The sequence below is a fragment of the Hydra vulgaris genome, chromosome 01 (genome assembly GCF_038396675.1).
Source record: "Hydra vulgaris chromosome 01, alternate assembly HydraT2T_AEP".
NCBI classification, from domain to species: Eukaryota; Metazoa; Cnidaria; class Hydrozoa; order Anthoathecata; family Hydridae; genus Hydra; species Hydra vulgaris.
Genome location: NC_088920.1, coordinates 57,129,301 through 57,156,958, shown reverse-complemented (window position 1 = coordinate 57,156,958; position 27,658 = coordinate 57,129,301). Strand labels below are relative to the sequence as shown.

Here is a 27,658-nt window from a genome sequence, read left to right as displayed (position 1 = left end):
AGATGAGGCTATAAAACAACTGTAAAATAATCTGTTATCTAGTATTATTATATAGTATTATAATAAATAATTAATATTAAAATAAATAGTCAACATTAAAATGAATAACATTTTTTAAATCACACCACATCACGCTTTAAAAATATTTTTTTATTTTTTTATTTTAGTAGCATATATTTTGCTGTTAAATAAAATAAAATAGATAAGAGTTTCACGCCAAAAAAATAAGACAATTTAAAAAACAGACCGGAACTAATAGAAATATGGGTGATGCAATACTACCTCAATCTTTTCATAAAGCCCCTTAAAAATAAATATCGTCAAAACTTTCTAATAAACTGCAGGTAATAGTAAGATGTAAAATTTCCAAATTAAATGCTCAAAGATTTAAAATGTATAAAATATATAAACCAATACATAAATAACTAAAGGAATAAGTGTACAATTTCTTCCTTAAAAGAATAAAAAGTAAAACTATTTAGAAAAAACTCATTGGAGTTATTATTATTCCTCAGAATTAAAAATGTATTTTTTTTATTGAAACTTAAATGAGTTTAATGATTTTATCATATCTTTTTTGGCTTATTTTTTTCGAAAATAATTCTACATTTTCTGTCCTCGAAATGCTATATGTATAAAAATAACTAACAAAAAAATTATATAACATATGTATAAAAAAAATTAAGAAGACATGAGAATCTTTTTAAAAAGTGCATCAATAAAAAAAACAAAAATAAACAACGGACTTTAATCACAAGTTATAAATAACAAAACATAAACAGAAAAGCCTGTGAGTGAGCGTGGGGGTGTGATCATCCCCCCCCCCCCCATCCTCCTCTCTAACAACTTTTAGCTATTTTAAAACTTAATTACTCTAAGAAAAAAGATCTTCAAATATAAATATACATGTTTCAATATATATAAAATACATACCTCAATATATATATATAAAAATATCTTAAATATATACATACACATATATCAAATACATATCTCCGACTCAGAGATATGTATGAAAAGGTCTATCAAACACCTGATTTCATCAGATTCGGTACAAATTTCTTTCAACATTAATCTATCGAGCAAGATGTATCTACTAGTGTTTTAAGATTTACGAAATGCTGTTACTATTTTTTTCACTATAAAATAAAAAAATTTAATTAAATTCTTAAGTTTATTATATATTTTTAATAAATTGTAACAGCAACAGTATGTAACATTACGTAACATTACGTAACATCACGTAACAGTATTTTGAATCAAATCTATTTTAAAAAAAAATTATTCGATGTAGTAAATTAAATTATCGCTATAAAGTGTTTATTGCATTAAAGAGGAACGTCTAAATTTTTATGCAAAAAATTGATTAATTAGTAGGATAATTTCTTTTCAATCAATATTTTCGTCGAACAAGGCCGACAACACAGGGGTAGCTAGGGGGCATTCCCCCTCCTCCCTCCTTCCTCCTTTAGCAGTCCATGCTGTATTATTACGCAAACTTAAAGTGGTTTCCAAATGTCCATGTCGTAAAATTACGCAAATTAAAAGTGGTTTCTAAACGTCCATCCCGTAATATTACGGTTTTAAGCATTTCCTCTTATTTCCTTCTTGCTCATCAGTAATTATACGTCTAATTGTCACAAAATTTATTACTACATAATAATTACAGAGCTTTTGTTTCAATAATTCACTTTTATTCGTGTTCACTTTAATTTTAAATATGGTAGATAAGGAAGTTCTTTTAGTGCAAAAATCATTATCTAAAATAGCTAATATTTACTCACAAAGAAATCGAAAATTATGTATCTAATGAATGATTAATGAAAAGATATATTTAATGAATGATTAATGAAACTGATAATGAAAAACTAATGCTCAGAGAAGGTGTGTGGTATGTTACAAACACAAAGTTCTAAAAGATTCAATATGAATGATTATGAAAGATTCAATATGAAAGATTCAATATGAATGTGTAGAATGTGATGTAGGATTTTGTGCAGCTCCATGCTTTGCCAAAAACCAAACAAAAGTGAATATATTTTTTAAATTTTGTGTCAAGATAGTATGATTAAGTATTCTTAAACTTGAATAATAACATTTTGTAGTGTTTAATAGTGCTGAAAATAGTAAAAAACTTTTTTTAATTTATTAGTAAAAAAACACGATGTTTTTCAAAAACACAGGAAATTTAGAGACCACTTCAAAAAAAAAAAAGCTGGTCTAATAGCGACAGTAATTTAAAAAAGCACTGTTAAGGGGTTAAAAAGTGACAATAAAAGATTTTTTTTTTCTGGTTTTGTAAATCTATTTGCAAAAATATTTGCCTGTTTGTTTATTTTATAACGATTGTAAATCTTTAAAGCATTGCAATCTATAAAAATCGTCCAAATTCGGACGGCTTTTATTTTTTTCGCTTAAAAAATTATAGATAAGTACACGTTTATTTTTTAAAGTAAAAAAACCTAGTTCTAAAAGTTTCTTAAGAGCTTTTTAAGTTTGTTAATATGATATAAGTATTCCATTCAATCCAATGTAATTCCATCTGATTTGAACGAAATACGTATATATCATATTATAAATAGTGTATATATATATATATGTATATATATATATATATATATATATATATATATATATATATATATATATATATATATATATATATATATATATATATCACATTAATAATTACGAACGTATATAAAATAAAAATGATTATAAACGCATTTTTTCCTTTCTATTTTAAAGGCACTTTCTTATTTTATTAAAACAAAATAGCCGGTATTTTAATTTTTGACTACTCTTTGGTTTAATTCTATTTATCTTTAGCAATATTATCAATAACTTTAATAACTTTTTTAAATATAAGTTAAATAACTTAAATACTTTGAAAACTTAAGTTATTTTGTTTTATTATACGTTTAAGGAAAATTTCATAAAAGATTTCAAATTGAAATTTAACTTGATTGCAATAATATACTATAACTTTTTAAAATAGTTTTATTTAGTTTGTGTTCATTTGTATTCAAAAAAGAGTAATAATAATAATTCCAAATAATTTGAGTTGAAAATTAATTTAAAACTTAATGTTAAAACATAATTAAATAAATGTTTAAACATTATTAATAAACTTAATTAATGCTAAAATTAATTTAAACTTTAATTAATGTTAAAACGTTTTATTAAAATTTCCGTAATGAGGATTTATCTGTATTTAACCATTTCTAAGGTTTTATAAATTTGTAGCAAACTACTTATAAAATTTTATTTTATTTTACGCAGTGCTTTTCTGAAGAGTCTCAATTGATAAAACACTATGTAGAATAAATAAATTAAAGAAAAAATAAAGTGATTTTCTACTAATTTATTATTTTCAATGTATTCCACAAAATAGTGTGATCGATGTTCTTAAAGAACTTTGATCACCCAAAAATTATATGTCTGCCGAAAACTAAAACTGTTTAAAATGTTAGAAAAATAACAACAACAACATAAAAAAAAAAATAAAGAAAAAATTACAACCTTTAATGTTAAACTTTCATTGTAACTTTTCCAAACGTTTGGTTGACCCCCTTCAGCTTCTAAGGTCGTATCAAACAGTTTCTAAGAAAAATCGTTGGATTTTTGCTTTATAAAGTTTTTTTCTTAAATGCACCAAAATTATAAATTTTTACTCAAAATAATCTGCGGGAAGCTATTGTGCGATTTTTTTTAGTTTTAGAATAGGGCAAAATTTTAAAAGTGTATTTTGAAATTACAACCAATGATAAACATGCTAGAAATCATAGGTGTAGGAGAACTTCAAACTAAAGCCAACCTTCTTAATTTGCAAACATTTTTGAATATTTATAATTTAAAAGCGTTTGTGGGATAAAGTTAAACCTTTGTCACAAACGCTAGGTCTTTAAAAAAAGAAAATGGAATGCCGAAGAGTTCTTATAGCGGTTGATGGTAGCGATTATGCAGAAAAGGCATTCGAGTGTAAGTAATTTTATGTTAGTTGTTTGTAATAAGGTAGCATTCAGTAGTTTTTTAACATCCCAATTCTCCCTCAGAAGCATTTTCTTTAAAATAATGTTATAAAAAGCCAATTAGAATAAAATATAGCAAAATGGGTATGTATATATACCTGTAAATGCTATTGTTATTGTTATAACAATTATTATTATTATTTTTATAATATTGTTGGATTCAACAAGTATTACATTATTCAAAAAAAAAAAGTTTTTGTATTTAAATTCACATTTGACTTTTGAGACTTAAGATATACCAACAGACAACCTGTTAAAATATCATTTAGAATTCTTTAATAACATCAACCATTATTATTATAATATATATATTATTATGATATATATATTATTATGATATATATATTATTATAATAAATATATATATATTATATATATATATATATATTATTATTATTATATATATACATATATATATATATATATATATATATATATATATATATATATATATATATATATTATTATACCTATATATATACATATATATATATATATATATATATATATATATGTATATATTATTATTATATATATACATATATATATATATATATATACACATATATACATATATATATATATATATATGTATATATATACATATATACATATATATATATATATATATATGTATATATATAATAATAATATATATATATATATTATTATTATATATATACATATATATATATATATATATATATATAATATATATATATATATATATATATATATATATATATATATATATATATATATATTAATGCTAAAATAAAAATGTTACAATGTAAATCATAAAAAAATGCTATTAAAAAAGCAGCTATTTTATTGTTTTAATAAATTTTTAAATAAAATTCGCTAGCTTTTATATGCAATTTCAAATAATAAGTCATTGTGTTGTTAAACTTTTTTCAGTGTTATCTATTCATGGTATACTCTCTTTGCACCGCAAATACAATATGTAACTTTATTTGCTGAAACATTTTTCAAACATTTATTAGTATAATGGTATATATTTAATATTTGTACTTTTTACATTGTATGTTGTAGCATTGGATAAAAAATTGCCATAGCTCAAACTAATAACTTATATCAGCCAAAGTTTGACTTAAATTCTCTTTAGACAAACATTTGTTTATCCAAACCATTCTCCTTGGTTTCTTAGAGTTTCAAGTTATCAGGAATTAACACAAACAAAGTGCTCAATGTTCTAAAAGAGCAGAGTAATAATAAATTAGTAAAAATTTTTACCTAATTTTTGATTACTTCAACACTGTGTTTCACCATCAGTAGGTTCATCAGGAAGAATCAGGAAGAATTCTTCCTGATGAACCTACTGATGGTGAAACACAGTATTGAAGTAATCAAAAATTAGATAAGTGTTTTTACTAATTTATATATGTATATATATATATATATATATATATATATATATATATATATATATATATATATATATATATATTTATTTGTTTATTTATTTATTTATTTATATATATATATATATATATATATATATATATATATATATATATATATATATATATATCAACCCTCGGAATTAGGGTCGGCATTCGGCAATGTCGACCTAACTGCCGACCTGAAAGTATTTGAGATCGGCAAAAAATTGCTGACCTCGTTTCTATGTTTTATGGTCAGACCTTTGTATCAAATAATATTTGCCGATCTGATACCGGCCTTAAAAAGATTGAGGTCGGCAAATTATTGCCGACCTCGTTTTTCCTAATTCTGAGGGTTGATATATATATATGTGTATATATATATATATATATATATATATATATATATATATATATATATATATATATATATATATATATATATATATATATATATATATATATTAGCCCCCACCATTTCTGCAAAAATTTTGATTTGCGAAGGTCCTCATTTGATTTCTGGTACATTTTGATGAGTACATAGAGAAAGTTATAAATATTTTTTTTAAAGTTGAATTTACTGAATTTATATCTTCGAACCTCCTTGTTTTAGCGAAAAGTATTGTTTACGCTATTATTTTTACGTAACTTGTTCAAGATGACTTAATAAAGTAAACTTAAAATGTAACATAAAATACTCACTTAGGAATCTTAAATGTTAAAAATCTTACAAAAAAAAACTTTTATTACTAGTTTTACCATTTGTATAATTCAAGGTTTTGTTCACGCACAATTTTAATTTATATCTCTAGGGACATTGTAAACATATATAAGAAATTTTTTATTAAGCATTGCACTTACTATTGTCTGGAATTTGGAAAAATATATGCGATGTCTCAAACAAGATCAAAAAAGGTTTTTTGCTAGAAAAAACCATCGAAAAGCTACCTGATAATATGTTGCCAACAAAAGGAGAAGTGCTTGGATATCTTCGTTATAGAAAATACTTTATGACAATAATTTCTAAATCTACTAGACTTCAGGATGTTGTTGACTGCCCCCTTTCTAAATTTTTTTTTATGCCTAAATGTAACCAATCTGGTGGTTGTCAGATGAAAGAGAACAGCTTGATGTGTGTCACTAAAGCCTTAGTTAATATATGAAACAAGGCTTTATTTCCAATATTGTGTCATTAACAAATAAGGTATAAATAATACTTTTAATTTCTAATTTTGACAGAAATTATATTGGTATAAATATGATAAAATGCTAGTAATTAACTTTACTTTTTAACTTATACGTATATCTTATAGGAATAACATTATGGAATTGGAAAATCGCAGAAGTAGATTACAACCAAACAGAAATAAAGTCTGGGTATATAAAAAATTGTGCATAGAATATCGGGAATAAATGCTTAATCTTTTTGACATTTCTCCTTCAGATGTCAATGACATAATAATGAAAGATAAAACTAAATCACTTCTAACCAGAAAAGAAGATTGTATTTTTTTAAACAACCAAAAAAGCCTGCGAAAGTGGTCAATGGATCATAAGGACAAAAAATTAGGAAAAGTTTATAAAAAGAAAGATTGCAAAAACAAATAAATTTCAAGCGAAAATGATAGGTCAACAATCGTCTGACAACATTTTTTATCAAGTCTTCAAAAACATTCTGATACTGAATTTGTAGACTCTGATGAGTTAGATATAGACCTTAAAAAATACAATTCAAAAAGGAAAAAAAAATGATGATTTTGTAACTGTTTCTTTGCCTAAAGATAGTGTTGCAAGAAATAAAATCAATTGTTGCAAAAAAATAAAATATTTCTTCAACAGGTCAGGTGGCTATAATTGCAAGTATCATAAATGCAGGCAATGGAGATTTGAATAAGCTTTCATATCAGAAACAACTTCAAGAAGACATAACAAAATGGTCTTAACAAATGAAGGAATTAGAATAAAAGCTTAACACTTATCTCTGACTCTTTACTTGGACACAAAAAAAACTACAGATGTTCTTAGTCATGACAAAAATGTGGAAAGGTTGGCAGTAATTGTAAGCTCACCAGATCTCAATGAGCCCCAGCTGATTGGAGTAATTGGAATTTCTGATCGGTGTGGAATAACCCCGGCTACTGCAATAAGAATGGTTTTAAATGAATGGAATTTTTTCAAAGCAGTTGGTAGTGTATCCTTTGATACAACTGCAAGTAATACTGGATAAATTAATGCTGCAGTGTCAATTATTGAGAGATAGAGAGACAAACTAATAATTTGGTTAGCATGTAGACACCATTTTGTAGAACTCCGAGCTAAAGAAATAGAAAAAGCAACAGGCAAAGTTACAATTGGACCTACAGACAATACATTTAAAACGTTACACAATAACTGGGATAAAATGTTTGCTAAAGGAATAAATTATGAGAATATGAAACAGTTTGACTAGAAAAGTAACCGCGGAGTGTTTATTGAAAATAAGGTGAAATAAAAATATTTTAGATTTTAAACTGTTAAGACTTATTATGAGAAAGAAAGTATATAACAATAATAAAGCATATTTTTTATCAACAAACAAATAATTTCTCATAATTGAATAAATATTTTATCTAGGCTGATAAAGTCTTACAGTTTTGCAGTGAAGCATTAAAAGAAAATACATTTTCCAGAGGTGACTATAATTACCTTTGCCAGTTAACAGTTGTATACTTAGGCAGATTTGTCATGGGATTTCATTTTAAAAGACCTAGTGCCTTCCATCATACAAGATATCTTGCTAAATCAATCTATAATCTTGTACTTTGCCTTCTTAGTCCATAGCTTGATTCAAATCTTTTTTCTGCCATGTCATATTTTATAGTTTTTGCTGAGTTTGTTGGTGTTTTTTATACTTTTTGGTTTTTTAAAAACTCCTTTTGCATGTGCGACTCCAGATATGGAATTACAAGCAATCGGAGATGGAAAATTATAAAATTACAAGTCCTGATATTGCCCATGCATGTATTAACATGATGAAATGACATCATTGGTAACACGACCAGTGAACAGTTATTTTCTCATAGCTGACGAGGAACTAATACCTGAAGTTAGAGAAAGTGTTGCTAAAAAGCTGTTTAACTCTGACTCTAAATAGGATGTTGGCAAGCCAAATTTTCAAGAGCAATACAAAAATCCAAATACTTCTAATCTCTCATCATTTGTAGGAGGCATGAGTTGGTTGGTTTTTGAGAACCTTGGATTTACAAGAACGATCTTGAATGGTGTCAGGTTAGTTGTAAGGAATGGGGGAAAAACAGCACTTACAGAAGATTTAAAGACTTGATTTATAAATTACATGTAGTAAATGTTCCTGCCGAAAGAGCGCTTAAACTTGTTCAAGACTACTCGAAATTGTGCGTAAATGAAGCGTTGAAGCAAGATATTCTTCTGTCATTAGCAGAGCATAGAGTAAAACATTCAGTAAGTACCAAAAAAATTGATTAACTTTTGAAACAACATTTTAACTAACAATATTGTATAATATTTAAGTGATTGATTATGTTTTTAAGTCTAGATTTGTGATTCAATGTTTTTAATAAAAAAAAGCATTAATTGAAAGAAAATAAATTGTTAGATTATTTATTTATTTTTGTTAATTCACCTCCTTAAGGCTGAGAAGGCCACTACAGACAAGGAGGCTACCTAATTGTGGTTATAACCCTCTCTCAACTCTTTAACTCCGAAACACAAACCTCGACGATTAAGGCCACTGTTGGGAGAAATATGTTAAGCGCAGTACTACCAGGGATGTGGTGCGGATCGAACTCGGAACCTCTCGCTTATGAAGTGAGCACTCTACCAATACACCACTACCGTATTTTCAAACAATCTATAAATAAAATTACTATAATATATTGAATGAACAATAAAATGTGGTTGGTTCCTGAAAGTTTTGCTTCATTGCAAAAATTGACTATATAAATGCGCAAACAGTAGTAGCGTAAAATAAGGAGATATCAAGAAAAGTCTAAAAACTTCTATATACTCATCAAAATGCACCAGAAATCAAATGATGACCTTCAATAATCAAAAATTTTGCAGAAATGGCAGGGGGGGGGGCTAATACATATATATATATATATATATATATATATATATATATATATATATATATATATATATATATATATAAATATATGTATATGTATATATATATATATATATATATATATGTATTAAAATTTTATAGTTTACGTTGAAAACATTCGCAAAGAGAAAGATTTTCTTATTTTGGTTCATTGTGCTACTCCGCCAAAGCTTCCACTGCTAAGTTTTTCAGGTAAGCTGATATAGTGGACAACTCCCCTCCCCCTGCCCATCCTTCTCCTCCTTTAAAATCCATGCTTTATATTACAAAATAATTGGGCACAAATTTAACAAAAATACTGATCTTTACAAGTGTAATATAAGCACTGAAATTTCAATTACTTTTTTATTATATATAAATTTCAGTTGCTGTAGGTTAAATTATAATTGATTTATAGTCATTTATAATTTTCAATTAATTTTTATTTATTTGTTGAATCTTTGATGCTATTAATTTTGAATACTTAACTAATTGTAATAACTAATAATTAAACAATTCCTTTGCAATGACATTAGAAATGGCGGGAGCTTTTTTTCAACGTTTCAAAAAAAGTTTTCAAATAGAGAATAATAATACGATAATTGAAAAGAAATTGAATAATTAAATCAAGTAAAAATAAAAACAAGAAAAAGAGAGGTAAAGTAAAACAAGGAAACAAAAAAAGCTTGAAAGTAAAAAAAAAAACCGTATGAGAAAAAAAAACTTAAAACCAAATAAAAAAGAAAAAGAGTAATAGTATATTAATAAAAGAAGACGAAGAAAGAAAAAAAAACTAATATATTATATAAAAATAATGAAACCATATTTTTAAAATAAGGATGATTCTTTATTGTATTCTGTTATTATTTCTTTCTTGTTTCTTTGTTCTTTTTTTTTTGTGTGTGTGTTCTGTGATGTCGTAATGTTGTAATTTTTTTTTTTTAAGTTAGTGTATATATATATCGTATATATTATATGAAATGATACTTTTTATAATACTGTTTTATCATGTGATATGTTTTAAATTTTCTTTTTTTCTCTCTTTCTCACACTTTCTTTCATTTTAAAATTGTTCATTCATTATAAACACTTTATGCTTTTTGTTGATTTTTTTGTGTTGTGTTTTTGTTTGTTATGTGCTTTTTTGTATTTAATGTTGAGGCTTTATAACGGTCATAATATAATTGCTTGATTTAAATTTTTATTATTATAATTGTTTTTGTTATTTTTATTATTATTATTATTGTTTTCTATTATATTACTGTTATTGTTATGTAAACTATGATTGTTATTATATATTATGTTATTACATATTATTTTCACATATTATTTCAACTGTATTATTAAGATTATTAGGTGTATTTTATATTTTCATCTTTTTTTTTTTTCAGTGTTTTTTAATATTTAATAATTTTGTTGTTGATTTTATTTAGATGTCACTCCTTAGACTAGTTTTTAACTATATGAGTGTCACCTAACTTGATTTGTAAAATTATAATTAAATTTGTAATTTTTAAAATTAGTTTAAATAAATGAATGATTAGTACTATAAAAAATATTAATGAATTCGATGGCCATATAATACTAAAATAATCTTATAATTTTAAAAGTCCTATGATAACATTTTTTTTTTATTTATGCAATTTTCATGCGATTTTACACACTTAACTTGACATTTAGTTATGTTGCTGTGTTAATTGAAACATAAAGATTTACATACATAGAATAAGACTTTCTCAAATATTGGTTACAACATGTTTACGATTGTTCCTCAAATAACTGGCATCTTAACCGAGGTTTATGCTATAATTGGTTAAATGAGTTTTATATATAATATATATACATTACCAGTGGCGAACCCAGAGTTTATTTAGGGAAACCTTATATTATATAATATTCTCGAGGTTCCCCCAGTCCCCCTCCTTGCCAGTTAAAACCGGTGCTGTGACAATTTTAAAATATCACTTGTATGTGTATTTGTTTAGTTTTATCCGAAGATAAGGAAGTTGATTTAAAATAGAGTCTCGTTGTAAAAGACATTTCTTTGAATACATAAATTTAGCGATGAACATAAGCGTATGCTACTTAAGATGAGTTAAGAAAAACTATTTTATTTAAGATTTTAATAAAAGTTCAATTTGCAAATTCTGTTCTAATGCTCATTATTCATTGAAAATAGTCTAAAGTATTTTAAATATTTAGTAACTATATTTTAGTAATTTAAATTTTAGTAGTTTTATATCTTTAAACTTTTTTTACTCAGTATTTACAAATAGCTTATTATTTGCAAAATTAAAATAATAGTAATCAGGGCTCAAATTAAGTGCTTATCTGGAAATGGTTCTGGTCTTTAAATTTTTAGCTTTTTAAAAACCATAAACTCTGTTTTGATCACTAAACTTAATAGCTGTTATTCAATAAAAAATATTTATATTGATCTTGAATAATGGTATGAAATCTTATTGTAAAACCATATTATTACTATTATTTTTATTATTATTAAATGTTATGATTTAAACTTTATTATTTTAATTCACTTTATAAATCATCAGATAAAACTAGAAAAATAAAGCACAATAAAGTACAATATAATTCTAAAGGAATTTAGCGGTGTATATTAGTCTAAAGCAATTAAGTGGTGATCAAATATTTTAAATATAAGAAATTGTGAAATAATATACAAAATACTTTTATATCTAAATTAAATCCTATTCTATATTCTTTTATAAAATAAATGATTGTAACATTTTCGCATATATGTATACAAAATTAAAGACAGAGGAGTTTTAAAATATATAAAAACTAATTTAAACTTTTTATTGTTATTTTTAAAACTAAACAAAAAAACTCTAATGACTGATTATAATAAGATTTATTTAAACTATATATTTTTTGTTATTATTTTTATTTTCAATTAATTTCTAATTTAAAACATTTAGATTTTTAAATAGATAATTATTTAAATTTTCCCCCTAAACAAAAATCAATAAAAATGTTTTGTGCAATGCGCAAATAGCTTTAGCATAATTTTTTATTGGTTGATTTTTAAATTGCAGCGCAAATTTTTTTTGGATCTTTAGTGATAATTATTTTTTTCTTACAACTTTTTTTTATATTTATAATCCTTAAATTACCTACATTTAAAAAATCAAAATAAAAATATATATGTTTTGACTGTTATTATTTTTGCAGTAGTAAATTTATTGCTTTGTTTTTTTCATTAATTTTTGCAATATAATAAATTGATCCTTTCATTAAAACAATGTTCACAGTTTTTAATAAACTGAGAATTTAATGACCAGAAATATTTCCCGATATTGCAATTTGTGATCACTTAGTTCGAGCCTTGGTTATTATGTTTAAAACTCTTACATCTTGTATTCGAATCATTTGTAAAATATTTCAAAATTAAAATAAGAGTAGTTAAGCTTATATGCTAACATCTTATTATATTTTAATAATATTAAAAAAATATGTATTAGCATAGAAAACATAAAGATTTAATAAATATAATATTTTTTGTCAACAAATCCACGGTAACCTCTAAAAATATATATAATTAAATTTAACAATTGTTCAAAGCCATATATGCCCATAGTTTTAATAACAGTTTTCCAAAAGTTGTTACTATTTCAATCAATGTAACTCTGATACTAGAACTAAACTTTCTGTATCTATAAAAAATTTAGTTCCAGTATCTGAGTTGCTTTCATTAATTAGATGAGTAACAACTTTTGGAAAACTGTTATAAAAAACTGTTTGGATCCTCTTCAAGATATATTACTCTTGGATTAATTACATTTTTATAATCAACCATCTTTGATTTTATTTTTTTAGCTTCTGGGCATTTACTGTGATTATAATCAAGGGAACTAAGAGTTTGTTTTTCTCAACTATCCAAAAGGTTCTCCTTTCACTACAAGCAGCTATTTTCCAGCATGACTTGTTATACCAAAAACATTAAGTTAATTCAAATGTAACAAAATACTTAGATATAAATAAAAAACAAATGTAAATAAATATTTGCATTTATTTTTTATCTCCTAAAATGTTAAATGCTTACTTTATAATCGTCTATATAATTTATTTTTGAAGAAAAAAACTACTTTGTTTCTGTTACAGTTTCAAAGTCTACGCAGCTTATACATTTACTCTTCTTTATAAATAATGCACTTCATTTGTTGAAACATATTTTCAGTAATGCCTTTGTCAAAGATTCCTTTGCTCCTTGATAATTTCATTAAAATCTGTCCAATTGTAAAATCTGTTTATTTTTCCAGACCAACCATTTAATTACCTCTGGGTAAGTATATGCTTTTTTATTAGCCAACTTTAAATACAGATAAAATAATTTTATATAACTATTTCTCCCAATAAGAGCAAATAGGTTTATAAGTTTTGTTGTAACAAAATGTAGTTTTCAGTTTATGGTTTTTATAACTTAAAAGTATTCTTGTACAATGAAAATGTACTGGAAATAGTTTAGCCATAATTTTACAGTTTTTGCTTTTGTCATATATTCTTGTTGCATTCCTTGAAATAACAGTTATTTACTTTTCTTAGTCAAAAAAGTTAATAACTATAAAGTAAAACTTTTCCTGTTGCCCCAAACATACAGCTACAAAGACATGCTATTTTCTTTCCAAAAACTTGGTTAGACAAAGAGCATACATCATTTACCATACAAGAGCATAGACCATTTCAAGAGCAACTTCTAATCCACTTCCTTCTGTTAATCAGTCACAGCACCAAAAAACTGCATCAGTTGGTGCAATCCGCAAGTTCTTATAAAAATATTGAATTTATTTGATGGTGTTATTTTGTATTACTGTTTATTATGTCCCACATGGCGTTCCTGTATCTTATCATCTTTTGTTATTCTATTAGCATAATATTTAATACTCTAGTCTTGAATAAAAGTCATTCTTTGGTAGCTTAGAACAAGCAGTTGATCTTTAATCTAATCTCTCTTTTGTGACATCTTGGGGCTTGCAGTGGTTTGTGAGTTTGAACACAAAAGAAACTAATTTATTCACTGCTAACAAATATTGTTGATATTCCTATATTGATGAATGGCAACACCTTTACTGAGTCTTCTTTTTTATATCTGACCTCTCATGGAAACCATAATTACAAGCCATTACATTTCCTTACTCCTCATTTCTTCCTCTACTTCCAAAAACTCTTATTTCTCCCTGTATATAATATTTTTGTTATATTTGAGTTGTTTCTTCTAATGATGCTATTTCACTTCTAGACTAGGTCAAAAGAGCATAATTTAAATGTTCAAACTTGAGTATCTGTCATAAGGTTGCATTTCTTTCTCTTCTCATCTCAACTACTATCATGTTCACAGCTCAAATAAGCTATCATCTCTTGATCTATCAACATAAATCTCTCATGACTTGTTCTTCAGCCATGTCATATTGTTTAACAGTATCTATCTTTTACAGTATCTTTCATGCTCTAAAAAATTTTATTCATCAAGTTTTTTTATTCACACATCTATGCCTTGTAATTTTTTTCCATCTTTATTTTAACATGACTCATACAATTTTCAGTCTTCTGTCGTTTTCCTGCTTTTTTACAAATTTTTTGTTTTTCTGGTAACTCGCAACTTAAATAGAGGTTGTCGAGTAGTTGATAAGTAAATTAGTTTAATTAGTTAAAACAAACAAAAGAAACATGCATAAAACTTATATATCACTTAAATAAAAGTATTACAGTAGCATTCCACTTTATTATATAGTTTTATTATATATATATATATATATATATATATATATATATATATATATATATATATATATATATATATATATATATATATATATATATATACACACACATACATATATATATATATATATATATATACACACACACACACATACATATATATATATATATATATATATATATATATATATATATATATATATATATATATATATATATATATATATATATATATATATATTGTGTATAGTTTTGTTTAAAATTTAACAATTTTTTTCATAGAACCGTTAGCGTTACCAGCAGATGAATGGCTAAATTCTATTGTAACCGAAAATAAAAAAAGTCAAACTGTCATGGAAAAGTTTGAATTATTATGTGAATCTATCAAGGTATTAAAACTAATTTTGTTATTCAGGGGTGGTGGGAATCTTGTTTCGTAACATTTAAAGAAAGTTTTTTTTATCGACGTTATTTAATTAACACTGACATTAAACGATTTGTGTTTTTTACTGTGTCTAGGGGTGGTGAATAAAAAATGCAATTATTTTTCTCAGCGTTGTTGGAGTAATTGCTCGACTTGTAAAGCTGAGCAATTACTCTTAAAACGCTGAGTCAAAGCAATTGTTTTTTTTTATTCACCCAGCCTTTTGTGTTGCAGTACGTTCACATTAATTAGACAAATAAAAATCAGAAATTTTTATAAAAAGTTTATAGAAAGTTTTATAAAAAAGATTAAAAGGTTGTAAACATTTTTGAAATTTCATTTAGGGGTCGTCCATAAAGTACGTACGCCAAAAATTTTGAAATTTGACCCCCCCCCTCCCCCCTGTTGCCATGCGTACTTTTATGTCCCCACCCACCCCTTAAAAGTACGTACGTTTCTCAAATACCCCCCCCCCCTAAAATATCCCCCCCCCCCCCATCCCTCCTTTTTTTTTTTTTCTTAATTAAAAAGTTTAATTAAAAAAAAAAAAGACGGAGGCTACCTTAGATACTTTATACTACCCCAAAGTTCTTTGCTTACGCATTTTAAAAATGTCTTCAAGTTTAAATGCAAATAATAATTTAAATAAATTTAAAATTTACTAATGTAAGTGTGTGTTTGGGCGAAAGGTTTGTGCGGCGGCAATAGTCGACGGAGATCCAGGTTCGATTCTCGGTGAAATCTAGGAAAACTTCTTTTATTTTTTTAACGAATCAAATGTAAATAAACTATACTTAAGGTGGACGTTTTTTTCAGGCACCCCTCTTTAGTAAGTAAAAAACGAGTCTAAGGTGAGATCAGTAATATTGAAAACAAAGGGTAAAACCCAGTGGGAGGGAGCAACAGCAAATTTTGTGCCCTTTTGCTATTTTAAGAAGCTTTTTATTTTAGCAAAACCTAGCGGTCTTTGAGACGCCATTGACACGTTTTTTTTGGGGTGACTCCGCCCCATCAACCACGGCCCTCAGGTCTTACTCAGGGCCAGTATATAAGGGCGGGCATGTGTGCATGGGCCCCCTCAGGATTTTTTGATGTTTTGATTTTTGATGATAGAACACTTTCACACAACGTGCAAACTTAAGTTTGTTAATATGCCAAATGAGGTGGCCTTGCAAAAAATTTGGATGGCGGAGGCCATCCAAATTTTTTTCCAAATCCAAAAGTTATAGCCATGCAAAATTTACACCCCTCTCATTTTGGGGGTCGGGAGGGTAAGCGTTTTAAGGCTTTTTGTTCACAGGCCTCCGCCATCCCGATATTTTGCAAGGCCTCCTCATTTGGCATAGGTATAAACAAACTTAAGTTATGAGTTTGCACGATGTGTGAAAGTGTCCTATCTGGAACATCAAAAAGTTCTGAGGGCGCCCATACATGTGTGTGCATAGAGGAAAACTAGACCCTCTACTTCATAAACCATACATCTTTTTATGTTGGCAAACTAGAATCTTTAGTCAGAATGTAACTTTTCTATTGATTAGCTGGTTAATTGTGATAAATTAGAAAATCGAAGTACGTACTTTTAAATTGAACCCTCCCCCCCCCCCCTCCCATACGCTTTCGTACGCTTTTTGAAGACCCCTCCCCCTCCCCCCTATGAGCGTACGTACTTTATGGACGACCCCTTACTGCTTTGATTTATCAGAAAAAATTTTTACATTTAAACTTGCACAAATGGCACCCCATTTCTCCCATTTTTATATCTGCCACCTTTGTTGCTTCAAATGCTTCACTATTTTAGGTTCATATTGAAAAAATCAATTTATTTTCTTTTTTTCTTTTTAGATTCCGAAAAAAACTCTTATTGCTAATGGTAAGCCTGGCCAGGCCATCATAGAAACAGCTAAAACTGAGGGGGCCAACCTTATAGTTATGGGCACGAGAGGATTGAATACTATGAGACGTACTTTTGTTGGAAGTGTAAGCGATTATGTTCTCCATCATTCTAGTATTCCAGTTACCATAGTGCCTCCAAAAGTCTGAGAAATTTCCGTTTCTTAGTTCTTGTACAATTAACTTCTTATATAATTTATTCACTCACTTTTTTATCGCATCGCATTTAATATCGCAATTTCTACATTGTGGGATATTCTTTTTTGAGTTTTATCCATTGGATTCTGCACATTTGCAATTGTAATTTATTTTAAAAAATGATTTTCAAAAATAAGATATTGTCTATTTCATGATTACTCTCGCGTGCTTAATACACGGAAAGGATCTTTAATAATTTTAAAGAAAAATTCCTACCCACATTTTTATTATAACTCCCATTCTCCCTCCCTTTTATTAGATCTGGACTAAAATTCGCAAACCCACTGTGTGCCCAGAATTTTGGAAAAAAATTCAAAACTACGTTAATTGCTTATGAAATCTTATAAATCTTGTCATTTATATATTTTGATAATACTGGGGAAATGAATCTGATTCCGAGGTTTATGTTAGGGGTCGTCCATAAAGTACGTACGCTTTTTCTCGTCTACCCCCCCCCTCCCCTCATTTTGCAACACGCTTTTTTGAGTACTCTCCACCTCCTTAAAAGTACCTATGCTTTTAACCTATTTATCTAACATTTTATGATATTTTTTTAAAATTTATTGTCTCCTTTTATAATTGACCCACTGCCCTCCCATCTCATATACGCCATTTGCAGACCTCCGGGCGTATGTACTTTATGGACGATCCCTTATGCACTCTAATGAGTTTTAGCAAGAAAGAAAGGCAGAGGGTCATGCCCTCGCTTTTTCCGTATTTTTAAATAATGTATAAAATATACAAACATTTTTAAAACTTTGTCTGAATTAAGACAAAATATGGTGCAAGAAAACATTGACAATTTGAAATAATTTTAAAAATTTATAATATAAAAATTATTTATAAAATTATGAAAAAATAATACCATTTAAAGGTTGTTATGTTATTGTAAAACATCTAAAGGAAATGTTTTTTAATAAATCGATTTACTCATGTATTGCATTAACAGGGTCACTGAATATCTATTATAACGCGGGAAAAGTCTATTGATCGGATCAATATTTGTTGCTCTTTTGGATGTTTTTCAGCTGAAATTTTTGCTATAAGTTTTTATTTCTAGCGATAAGTATAGGATAAGCGATAAGTCTTTATTTCTAGTCTCTTTAGATTGTTCTGACATGAGTTATTTGGATTATGCTAGTCTTTGAGTTATGTCATGTCTATGTTCAGAATCGCCAATTTTAGGGAAATCAATAACAAGTTATTTGGCGATAAGACAAATTGTGTCTTCTTCTTGCCCCGGCCATCTGTATATTGGAAATATTGGTAGTATTCATATTTTATACGGCAAAAAATGGAGAGGAAAAAAAAAAAAAAAAAAAATTCTGTTTTGTTCATAAAATCAGTGTGAATCTTCCGTTTAGTTACAGATACCTAAAGGTATCTTGGCAAGCAAGATCTAAAGAACACAAAGAAAAGTTTCTTTGTGTTTTTTATATCTTGATTGCCACTTTATTGCTTCTTTTTTATGCGCAATGTGCAAAATCATTTAAAAATCGAGTCCATGCATGGAGACTGGAAAGACCATGTTTAAATTCTCTGTAATTATAACCTGTATCCAAAATATCAAGGCCGTTCATATTTTAAAATATCAAGGCTATTTATATTTTTTGAAGAGACATCACATACCAGATAATATTTTTAAGCCTTCCCTTTTAATTATTCACTACTTTCTTCTAAGGGTTTTTGGTTAAATTTCAAAAGACATGAGGTTTTTCTACACAGGCCCGGTTCTAACAGTTTTCTATGTGTAGGCGAGATGCAAATTCGCCGCAAAAATTAAAAATGCAATAATTTCCAATTTGAAGGAAAATAGAAAAACACTGAAAATCAAACTTTAATATATTTTTATTTTATTACGAAAAATTACACAAAAACAAAGTAAATAAAAAAACTGAATTTATACAAAAATAAAAAACAAAACAAATTCCATTCATGAAAAAATAAAAAACAAATCGTAATTAAAAGTGAATTTTCCTAGCTTTTAATTCTGCGAAATCTTTAACCAAATCTTCCAATGTCCAAATGATCCAAATGATCAGCAATTTCTTTCTCGATGGAAATCGTAGCCAGACCAACTAAACGATCTTGACACATTTGTGATCTGAAATAGAATTTTATTATTTTCAGCTTTGAAAAGCTTCTTTCAGCACTAGCAACTGTGACTGGTAACGTTAGTAGTATGCGAAGAGCTATCGAAAGGTTTGGGAATACTTCGACAACATTAGATGTGTAAATACATTTTAATACACTTTTTGGATCGCTATTGGAAGTATCAAGTCGTCTCCCAATAGCTTTAATTTCATACCAAAGTTCGACCCCGTTGATATCAGATTGGCCATCAGACATAAGCGCTAACTGCAAGTCCTTACAGTGTTTCAATAACTCATCATCCGTAAAGTGTTTGCTGCCGATATTGTAAAGAAACCCAAATAACTCGTTATATTCCGATAATTGCGTAAATCTTTCATTTATTGCTTGAATTGCGATGTCCAATATTAGATTGAAAAAAAATACTCTGAAGTTTTGTTCTGGTGATACTATCGGTTCATCACGACCTTCGTATAGGAATTGTCTACTCTTTCTGCGTACGCGTACGGGATCATCCACATCAAATCCTTCAAAAATTTCTAGTTCAATTGCCAATTTTTGCATTTTCAACCAGTGCGGCAAATGCTTCATCACAGCGATAATCGCATAGGAAAGATTTGGTAGCGTTTAAATGCTCTAGAGCAAGCGACAAGTCTAAAGCCTGTGATTGGAGCATTTTGCTGACAATATTAATTTGGAATAAAATGTCATACCACAATACCAAGGAGCTAACAAATTTGAAATTTGAAATATTTCTGGCTATTCCCTTAGCCTCTGCGCGACTCTTGACTTGTGGTGCAGTAGTTAATGTATTGTCTTCTGCGATTTCAATTAGTGCATCGTAAACTCCACTAATCTGAAATCGAAGTGCCCGTACGGCATCGACCCTGCTTTCCCAACGAGTGGCACTTAACGGTTTTATAGTCAGATCGCTTAGGTGGTTTAATAATATACTCCAACGGTGAGTTGATGCTGAGAAAAAGTTATAAATGCCTTGAATTAAATCAAAGAATGCGACAGCCTCCATACAACAATTAGCTGCATCGTTCAATACCAAGTTGAGCGAGTGGGCACTACAAGGCACGAAAAAAGCTCGAGGATTTAGTTGACAAATTCTGGCTTGCACACCATTATATTTTCCGCGCATGTTGGCTCCATTATCGTACCCTTGTCCCCTCATGTCATCAAGATTTACGCCTAATTCCTGCAACTTATCGATAACAACTTTTGTCATATTTGCTCCCGTTGTGTCTTGTAATTCAAGAAAAGTTACGAAGTGTTCAGAAACTACGACTTCAGCTGGTTTTTCCGAAGATGATTCAGTTGCACTGACAAACCTAAAAACAACTGTCATCTGCTCCATGTGGCTTATATCGGGGGTACAGTCTAAAATAAGTGAGTAGTACTTTGCTCGCTCTAGTTTTGCTAAGATGTGATTTTTGATTTTATTAGCAAGCAATTCAACGATTTCATTTTGAATAGTTTTTCCGAGATAGGTGGTGTGAATTTCACTTGTTGTTATTCGTTGAATATGTTTACTCATAATAGGATCATAATTTCCTAAGAATTCAATAAATTTAAGAAAATTTCCGTTATTCGGTTCGAAAAGCTTTTCACATGTTCCTCTTAATGCTAGATTTTGTCCAGCAAGAGTTCTAATTAACGTTATTATTCTTTCAAGAACTTGTCGCCAATGTTGAGTTTCAGATTGAATTATTTTCTGATTAATTTGATCAATCGTAGCCCCTGATTTAAGTCTCACCTCCAGATCTCTCCAATTTAGATATGCAGTAGTGTGGCCACTTGATGTTTCATGTCGTTTAATAATAACAGAAATATTTTTCCAATCTCGGCAGCCGTCATGCGATGACAGGGAGAATTTATTCGGACTAAATATCTTACAGCAAAAGCAAAATACAGTGTCTTTCGTAATGGAGTACACCAACCAAGTGCGTTTAATTTTATCGCCATTAGACATTCGGCGATAAAAATGAAAGCTTGAAAATTTTCTACCTTGTTCATCTTCGGGAAATAAAGACGGCAATTTTTGAATTGGACCATACTTCATCAGCAATGCTTTAAATTTACCATCTATTATAGGCCATTTTGCCGGATCATTAAAATTAAGAGGCAAATCTTTATTGGTTTTGGGGTCTTCACCACTTTGATCTTCATTGTTTTCATTTTGTCCTATATCATCGACGTTCTGTACAACAACTTCACTTAAATTGGAGATAAATTCCACTTCATCAACATTTTCTGGTTCTTTAGCAGTTATATCATTTCCAGAATTTCTATATTCATTAACACTAACACTATCCGCAAATTCTATTTCTCCACCGCTTTCGATTTCAATTTCAACTTCATTTTGGTTTGAAGTTGAAGCTACTATAGGTGCCAGTGCTTTTTCGCTTGATGACCTGCTCAAAAAGTGCAACAAAGCATTCTTCTGTTTGGCAGAATTTGCTTCACGTTGAAGCCTAATTTTCTTGTATTGTGACCCAGACAAGCGCTGTCTCTTACCACGGTCCATTATATTGTATCGTTTAAAGAATTTAAACTTAAAAAAAATATGGCATTAATACATATACCTAAATTTTTACATTTAATAATAATAATAATAATAATAATAATAATAATAACAATAATAATAATAATAATAATAATAATAAGTTTATTCAAATACATGAAAAAGAAAACGAAAAAACAAACTTTAACTACTTACTTATAAAAATTATTGTTAGACAAATATTATTCAATTTATAAAAGGGTGTAATAATTTTTTTTTTTTTCAAAGTTAAAGTTCGTTTAATAATACACTTTTATAACAATTTACAATAGATATCTCAAAGATAACTTCAATAAAATTTTTAAGAAAGTTTCTTAGGAATATTCTGGAACTTTAATTTGCTTAGTCAGCGTATTTTATGAACCAATAGAATTCGTTTGTTTGTATATTTGGCGGTTTGCTAACATCCATCCCTGAAAAAGAAAAAAGAAACTTTTTTTACTGTTTCTTCTTCGTCAAATCCCAAATGTAAAACATGTATACAAACAAACGCTTTTATTACTATATTATTTATTTGAAAAAATTAGTATGTATTAAAGTTCCCGTAAAATACAACGCCGCCTAAGCAAAAAATTTGTGGACAAATAGGAAATGCTATAATCTACAAAATCCATTACTTTAAATTATAAAAATGGAGTGAGTACGTAGAAGAACTTGGAAATTTAAAAAAAAAAAAAAATAATTTCTTGTTACAAAAAAAAAATTAAAAATTTTTTTTTTTTTTGGGAAAACACAAAATAAATTAAGATAATGCCGCTCTAGAAAAGTGCCGCCGTCGGCTGTCGCCGACGTCGCCTACCCTTAAAACCGGGCCTGTTTCTACAGATTCTATTAATATGTATAGGTAGGAGCTAGAACATGTTGAAAATAAAATCCTAAGCGTTCCTTCTTAGTCCAAAATTGATATTTTCTGAAATCCAGAAAATGGTGTTTAATAACTATATCATTTTTATTATTTAAGTCATCTCTCAATGTAAATATCTTAGAAACCTACATGACATTTAATTGTCTTTGTCTTAAAAATGTTATTTACTTATTACATAATAATACCTTTAACAGTTTCACTAATAAAGCTCTTGAAGCGGTTGATGACTTGTTTAGAAAAATTAAATGTTAAAATTTGTATAACTATAATAATTTTATAACTATACTTTATGATATTTTTATTTTATAAACATTTATTTTGATTAATAAAAAAATATATTAATAACATTATTTTTAAAATCTACTCATGTTAAATATTACATATTAAATGGCTTTCAAGGTAAAAAAATCATAATGAATCCAGAGATTCAGTTTGATTTTGTTGCTGTGACAAAACGGACATCTAATCTCTTTGTAGTATGCCATTATTGGTGATACTATTTCGAGCCAATGTGCACGAAAGATTCAGTTTTGATATAAATGCATTTCCCACTGGACTTTGCTGCCGTTGCAAAAATACTCTCTATGCCAAAAAAGTTATTATATTTTATAAATATTTTATTAACTCAATAAATCTTTTCTAAAATATTTTATTAAAAATACAAATAATTTTGTTCACAGCAAGGAAAGCCTATGAAAATGATTAAACAGGTTTGGAAAAGTTTAAGAGAGTTACTTATAAAGGTTACTCCAACTGACGATCATTGCTTTTGTCCAATTTGTTGTATGGTATCAGACAAGTGCAGCAACAAATTTTTTAATTTAGGAGATTATTTTAATAAGTCAAATGAAAACTTCTGCATTGAAAGGTTAAACTCTTCTGCACAGATTGTTTTCACCTAGTTGGAAAGGAATTAGGCACCCATGCACCAGAACATCTGTTGTTCAAAATGATAAGAATCTTATTCTTTCCGAGGATAAAAAGATGTTTGAGCAAATACCCTTAACTGTTCTAAAGTTTTTAGTAAAGGCTGAAAACTCGTTACAATTATCTACTGGCAGATTTTTATTTATTGGTTTTTTTATTTATATTGACTAACGCAATATTCTATTCTAACTTTAGCAGGATCACTGTTACCTGTAGTACTAAAACTTAAGCTTCAAGCCAATAAAGTAGTGTCTACTGATAAAATATTTGATATCAAGAAAAACCGTGATATGCCTGAAAACGTTGCTCGTGATATTCTTAAAGATTTACGAAAAGATCTTGGTTCTCTAGGTGTTAAAATATTTAATAATATAAATTAAACGGCAGTATATTTGTTTAAGTATTTTTAAAAATCTTATAAAAGTTAATACAGTTTAGTTTTAGTTTCGCTTTAGTTGATTTTACTCAATATTCGATCAAAAAATTACAACATTAAAGTCGATAATAAAAATAAAATGATCGATGAAGAGGGGCAGCACCAGGCTCCTCTATTCTGACAGTCTTGTGCTGCATCAAAGCAGCTATAGTTAAATAAAAAAGTTTTTGAAGCAGTTGGTACTTTGCGCATAGAAGGTCTTTTGGCGGAGAACGTTCCAGTGATGTACAACTCGATTTGTAAAAAACTGTTCTCTTTTAATACAATGATTTACTCTTTGTTTATCAAGACACTGACTGTGACCTCGAAGATTGTAAATCAATTTAGCTAAGTGTTGTGTTTGTGGCACTAAATAAATGTATGTAAACTTTTGTTTTTTTTTATGTTAAATAAATGTTTATTTGCTTTTCACTTTAATTCACTTTAACTGGAGATCCGAAACCGTCGAATAAAACCATACCTAAGCTGTCTAACTCTATTTTAATATAAATGATTTTCTTTTAGAGCAGATTCTTTGGAGTCATTTTATTATGAAAATGTTAAGGGTCTACAGTAGGTTATGGATGATGACTTTTGATTTCTCTAAATAGTCACCTGTTGCTGTTGCTAAATCCAGTTAAACCCAATGGAACTAGACAACTAACAAATAGAGATTCTTCTCGTTTTAAACTTCTGTTCCTGTCAGGTTTTGATAAAACATTTTTATAAATGCTTTTGCCAAATTTTAAGAATAACATTTCAAATTTGCATCTCTAACTTAATTAAATACCCCACTTACAGCTAGTAAGTTGGGGTAAATAACAATATTTACCCCAACTTACTAACTGTAAGTGGGGTAAATATTGTATTCTTTTACCGAGGCTTCACTTATAATCAATTGATAAGAAGCTTTTGTTAAAAAACCAAATAATTGCAAATGGCAAATGGTGTCAATCAATATTATAGTGCTGTAAAAAAAACTTTTTTAGGGTGGTACCCCAAGAAATATAAAAATATATACTGGAATCGTAGAAAAGTTTCATTTCTAAAACATTACTACATCATTCAAAAAAATTTTTCTCAATATTTTCTTACTCAAAAAATCTTTGCCTCGATTATCCAATTAAAAAGTAAAAATTACCAAACTTTTGTGAAATGATTACTCAAAAAAATCCATTCGTTTTTACATGAAATTTGGAGCATATGTTGAACATAGTCTCGAAATTCATTCGAAAGAGAATGAAATCGAGAAGAAGAAAGAAAATGAGAATAAAAGAATATTTTAGAAATGCCTAAAAAACTAACAAACTCTAAAAATTTAGGTGAACAAGATTACTAAAATGCGTTGAACAAAAACCTTTTCTCAAAGGAGTTTTATCATTATGAAAAAAAAAACCGCTAAAATTTAAGCATTTTTGCATAACTATTTATTAAGTAATCGTTTCGCAAACTTTTTACAAATGTTTTTTTATACATCAGTTGTTATGGCATTTGCGTATGGGTTGGCAGAAGTATCATTTAAAAGGCAATCAAAGTCCACTTGCAAATTATACATAACTATGCGCGTATTATTTGTGCGAAAACGTTGATTTGGTAAAAAAATGTAACGTTGCTCAATTTGACCCTTTTTTAGAGGATCGAACCTATCTTTTAATATATATGAGCAGTTCATTGGTATAATGACAGATAGTTTATACAACAAATGGTGAAAGAAATGAAGAAAGCTAAACATTTTTCTATCAGTATTGATTCTATTTTTTATATTAGCTGTGTAGATTAACTGTGTTTATTTTTCGGTATGTTCAAAAGAATGGCTGTCCGGTAGAAAGATTTTTAGGGTTTTTACCCAATTGAGGTCATTAATCTAAATATTTAGCAGAAGTTATGTTTTTATTTTCAGAATTGCATGGATTCAATATAAACAATAGTCGTGGTTACAATTACAATGTGTTTAACATGTCTGGTAGGACTTTAAGCTCGAATACAGGACTTTAAGCTCGAATTAATGAAGTTAATCCTTTTGCAACATATGTACCATGCTTGGCACACTCCTTAAATCTTGATGGTGGATGCGCTGATGACTGTTGTAGAAATGCTTCAGAATTTTTTATTTTGCTTCAAAATATCTAAACTTTTTCAGTGCTTTTACATGTAGATAAGAAATACTTCAAAACAATTTAATAAAAAAAGATACCAGGTGGTCAGCAAGATCTGATGCAAAAATTAGTTTAAACAAAAATTGAAATGAACTAATTAATGCACTGTCATTTATCAAAGATAATAAATCATAAAAGTCAATCACAAGTTCAGAAGCAAATGGACTATCTTGAAACAATTTTAATAGCCACATTAAGAGGTGATATACAAGAAAGATTCAACAAAAATAGTATACAATTACAGTCAGTTAAGATTGATTTAAAACATCTGTCTATTATAAACGAATCGTTAATTCGATACGCATTAGATCTAAGAAGTATGTTTGATATCTATGACAAGAGAGTGAGATAAATAAATAAATTGGGACACAAAACATATCGAAAAATAGACTAAAGAAAAAGAAAATTAACTGCAGATGAAAAAAGAGAAGAAGAAATAAATTTTGAAATTTAAGACTTTTTAAGGATTAACACACATTATGTCATTATTGATAAATTACATTCTGAACTAGAAAGAAAAAATGATGAAGTCATTAAACAATTTTAATTATTGTTTCAAATAATAAGAATATCACCATCAGAAGTTTACAAAAAGTAGAAATACTTCAAAGTATATAAAAAATTAACTTTCGACTTCATTTGCTAACGAGTTTATACAATTCAGAAGTTATTTAGTGAGTTTAACTGAAAATATAAGACCTAAAACTATAATAGCTATTTGTAAAATGATCAGAACTGATAAACTTCAAGAACTATTTAACTATCCCTAATACTATATCTACAATAAGTAGATGTATCTTTAAGGATATATCTATGCTGCGCAACGTCCAATTGTTCAGCCGAGA

General features: G+C 27.7%; 2 protein-coding genes and 1 long non-coding RNA gene across 3 annotated transcripts; 1 reads left to right on the top strand and 2 right to left on the bottom strand.

Moving 5' to 3' along the window:
- Nucleotides 1-670: 670 nt before the first annotated feature.
- On the bottom strand, nucleotides 671-3,786 carry LOC136075464 (uncharacterized). The gene is made up of 2 exons (XR_010635963.1): nucleotides 3,523-3,786; nucleotides 671-1,139 (listed from the first exon to the last, which is right to left on the bottom strand). It is a non-coding gene; the product is annotated as an uncharacterized LOC136075464 (long non-coding RNA).
- A 35-nt stretch (nucleotides 3,787-3,821) lies between these two features.
- Nucleotides 3,822-17,926, top strand: LOC100208283 (universal stress protein YxiE). The gene is made up of 4 exons (XM_065788747.1): nucleotides 3,822-3,981; nucleotides 9,663-9,752; nucleotides 15,561-15,667; nucleotides 17,545-17,926. Exons 1-4 carry the CDS (start codon nucleotides 3,918-3,920, stop codon nucleotides 17,740-17,742), a joined length of 459 nt encoding a protein of 152 aa, XP_065644819.1. The 5' UTR covers nucleotides 3,822-3,917; the 3' UTR covers nucleotides 17,743-17,926.
- A 1,694-nt stretch (nucleotides 17,927-19,620) lies between these two features.
- Nucleotides 19,621-22,677, bottom strand: LOC136075463 (zinc finger MYM-type protein 1-like). Its single transcript, XM_065788746.1, has 2 exons — nucleotides 22,607-22,677; nucleotides 19,621-22,441 (listed from the first exon to the last, which is right to left on the bottom strand). Exon 2 carries the CDS (start codon nucleotides 22,412-22,414, stop codon nucleotides 20,426-20,428), a length of 1,989 nt encoding a protein of 662 aa, XP_065644818.1. The 5' UTR covers nucleotides 22,415-22,441; nucleotides 22,607-22,677; the 3' UTR covers nucleotides 19,621-20,425.
- Between the last annotated feature and the right edge of the window lie 4,981 nt (nucleotides 22,678-27,658).

Excerpts from the sequence above, each read along its gene's own strand:
- LOC100208283 (XM_065788747.1), top strand. The coding sequence starts at position 3,918 with ATGGAATGCCGAAGAGTTCTTATAGCGGTTGATGGTAGCGATTATGCA. Across the intron at positions 9,753-15,560 it reads TCCACTGCTAAGTTTTTCAG|AACCGTTAGCGTTACCAGCA; the intron begins GTAAGCTGATAT and ends TTTTTTTCATAG. Across the intron at positions 15,668-17,544 it reads TATTATGTGAATCTATCAAG|ATTCCGAAAAAAACTCTTAT; the intron begins GTATTAAAACTA and ends TTTTCTTTTTAG.
- LOC136075463 (XM_065788746.1), bottom strand. The coding sequence starts at position 22,414 with ATGGACCGTGGTAAGAGACAGCGCTTGTCTGGGTCACAATACAAGAAA.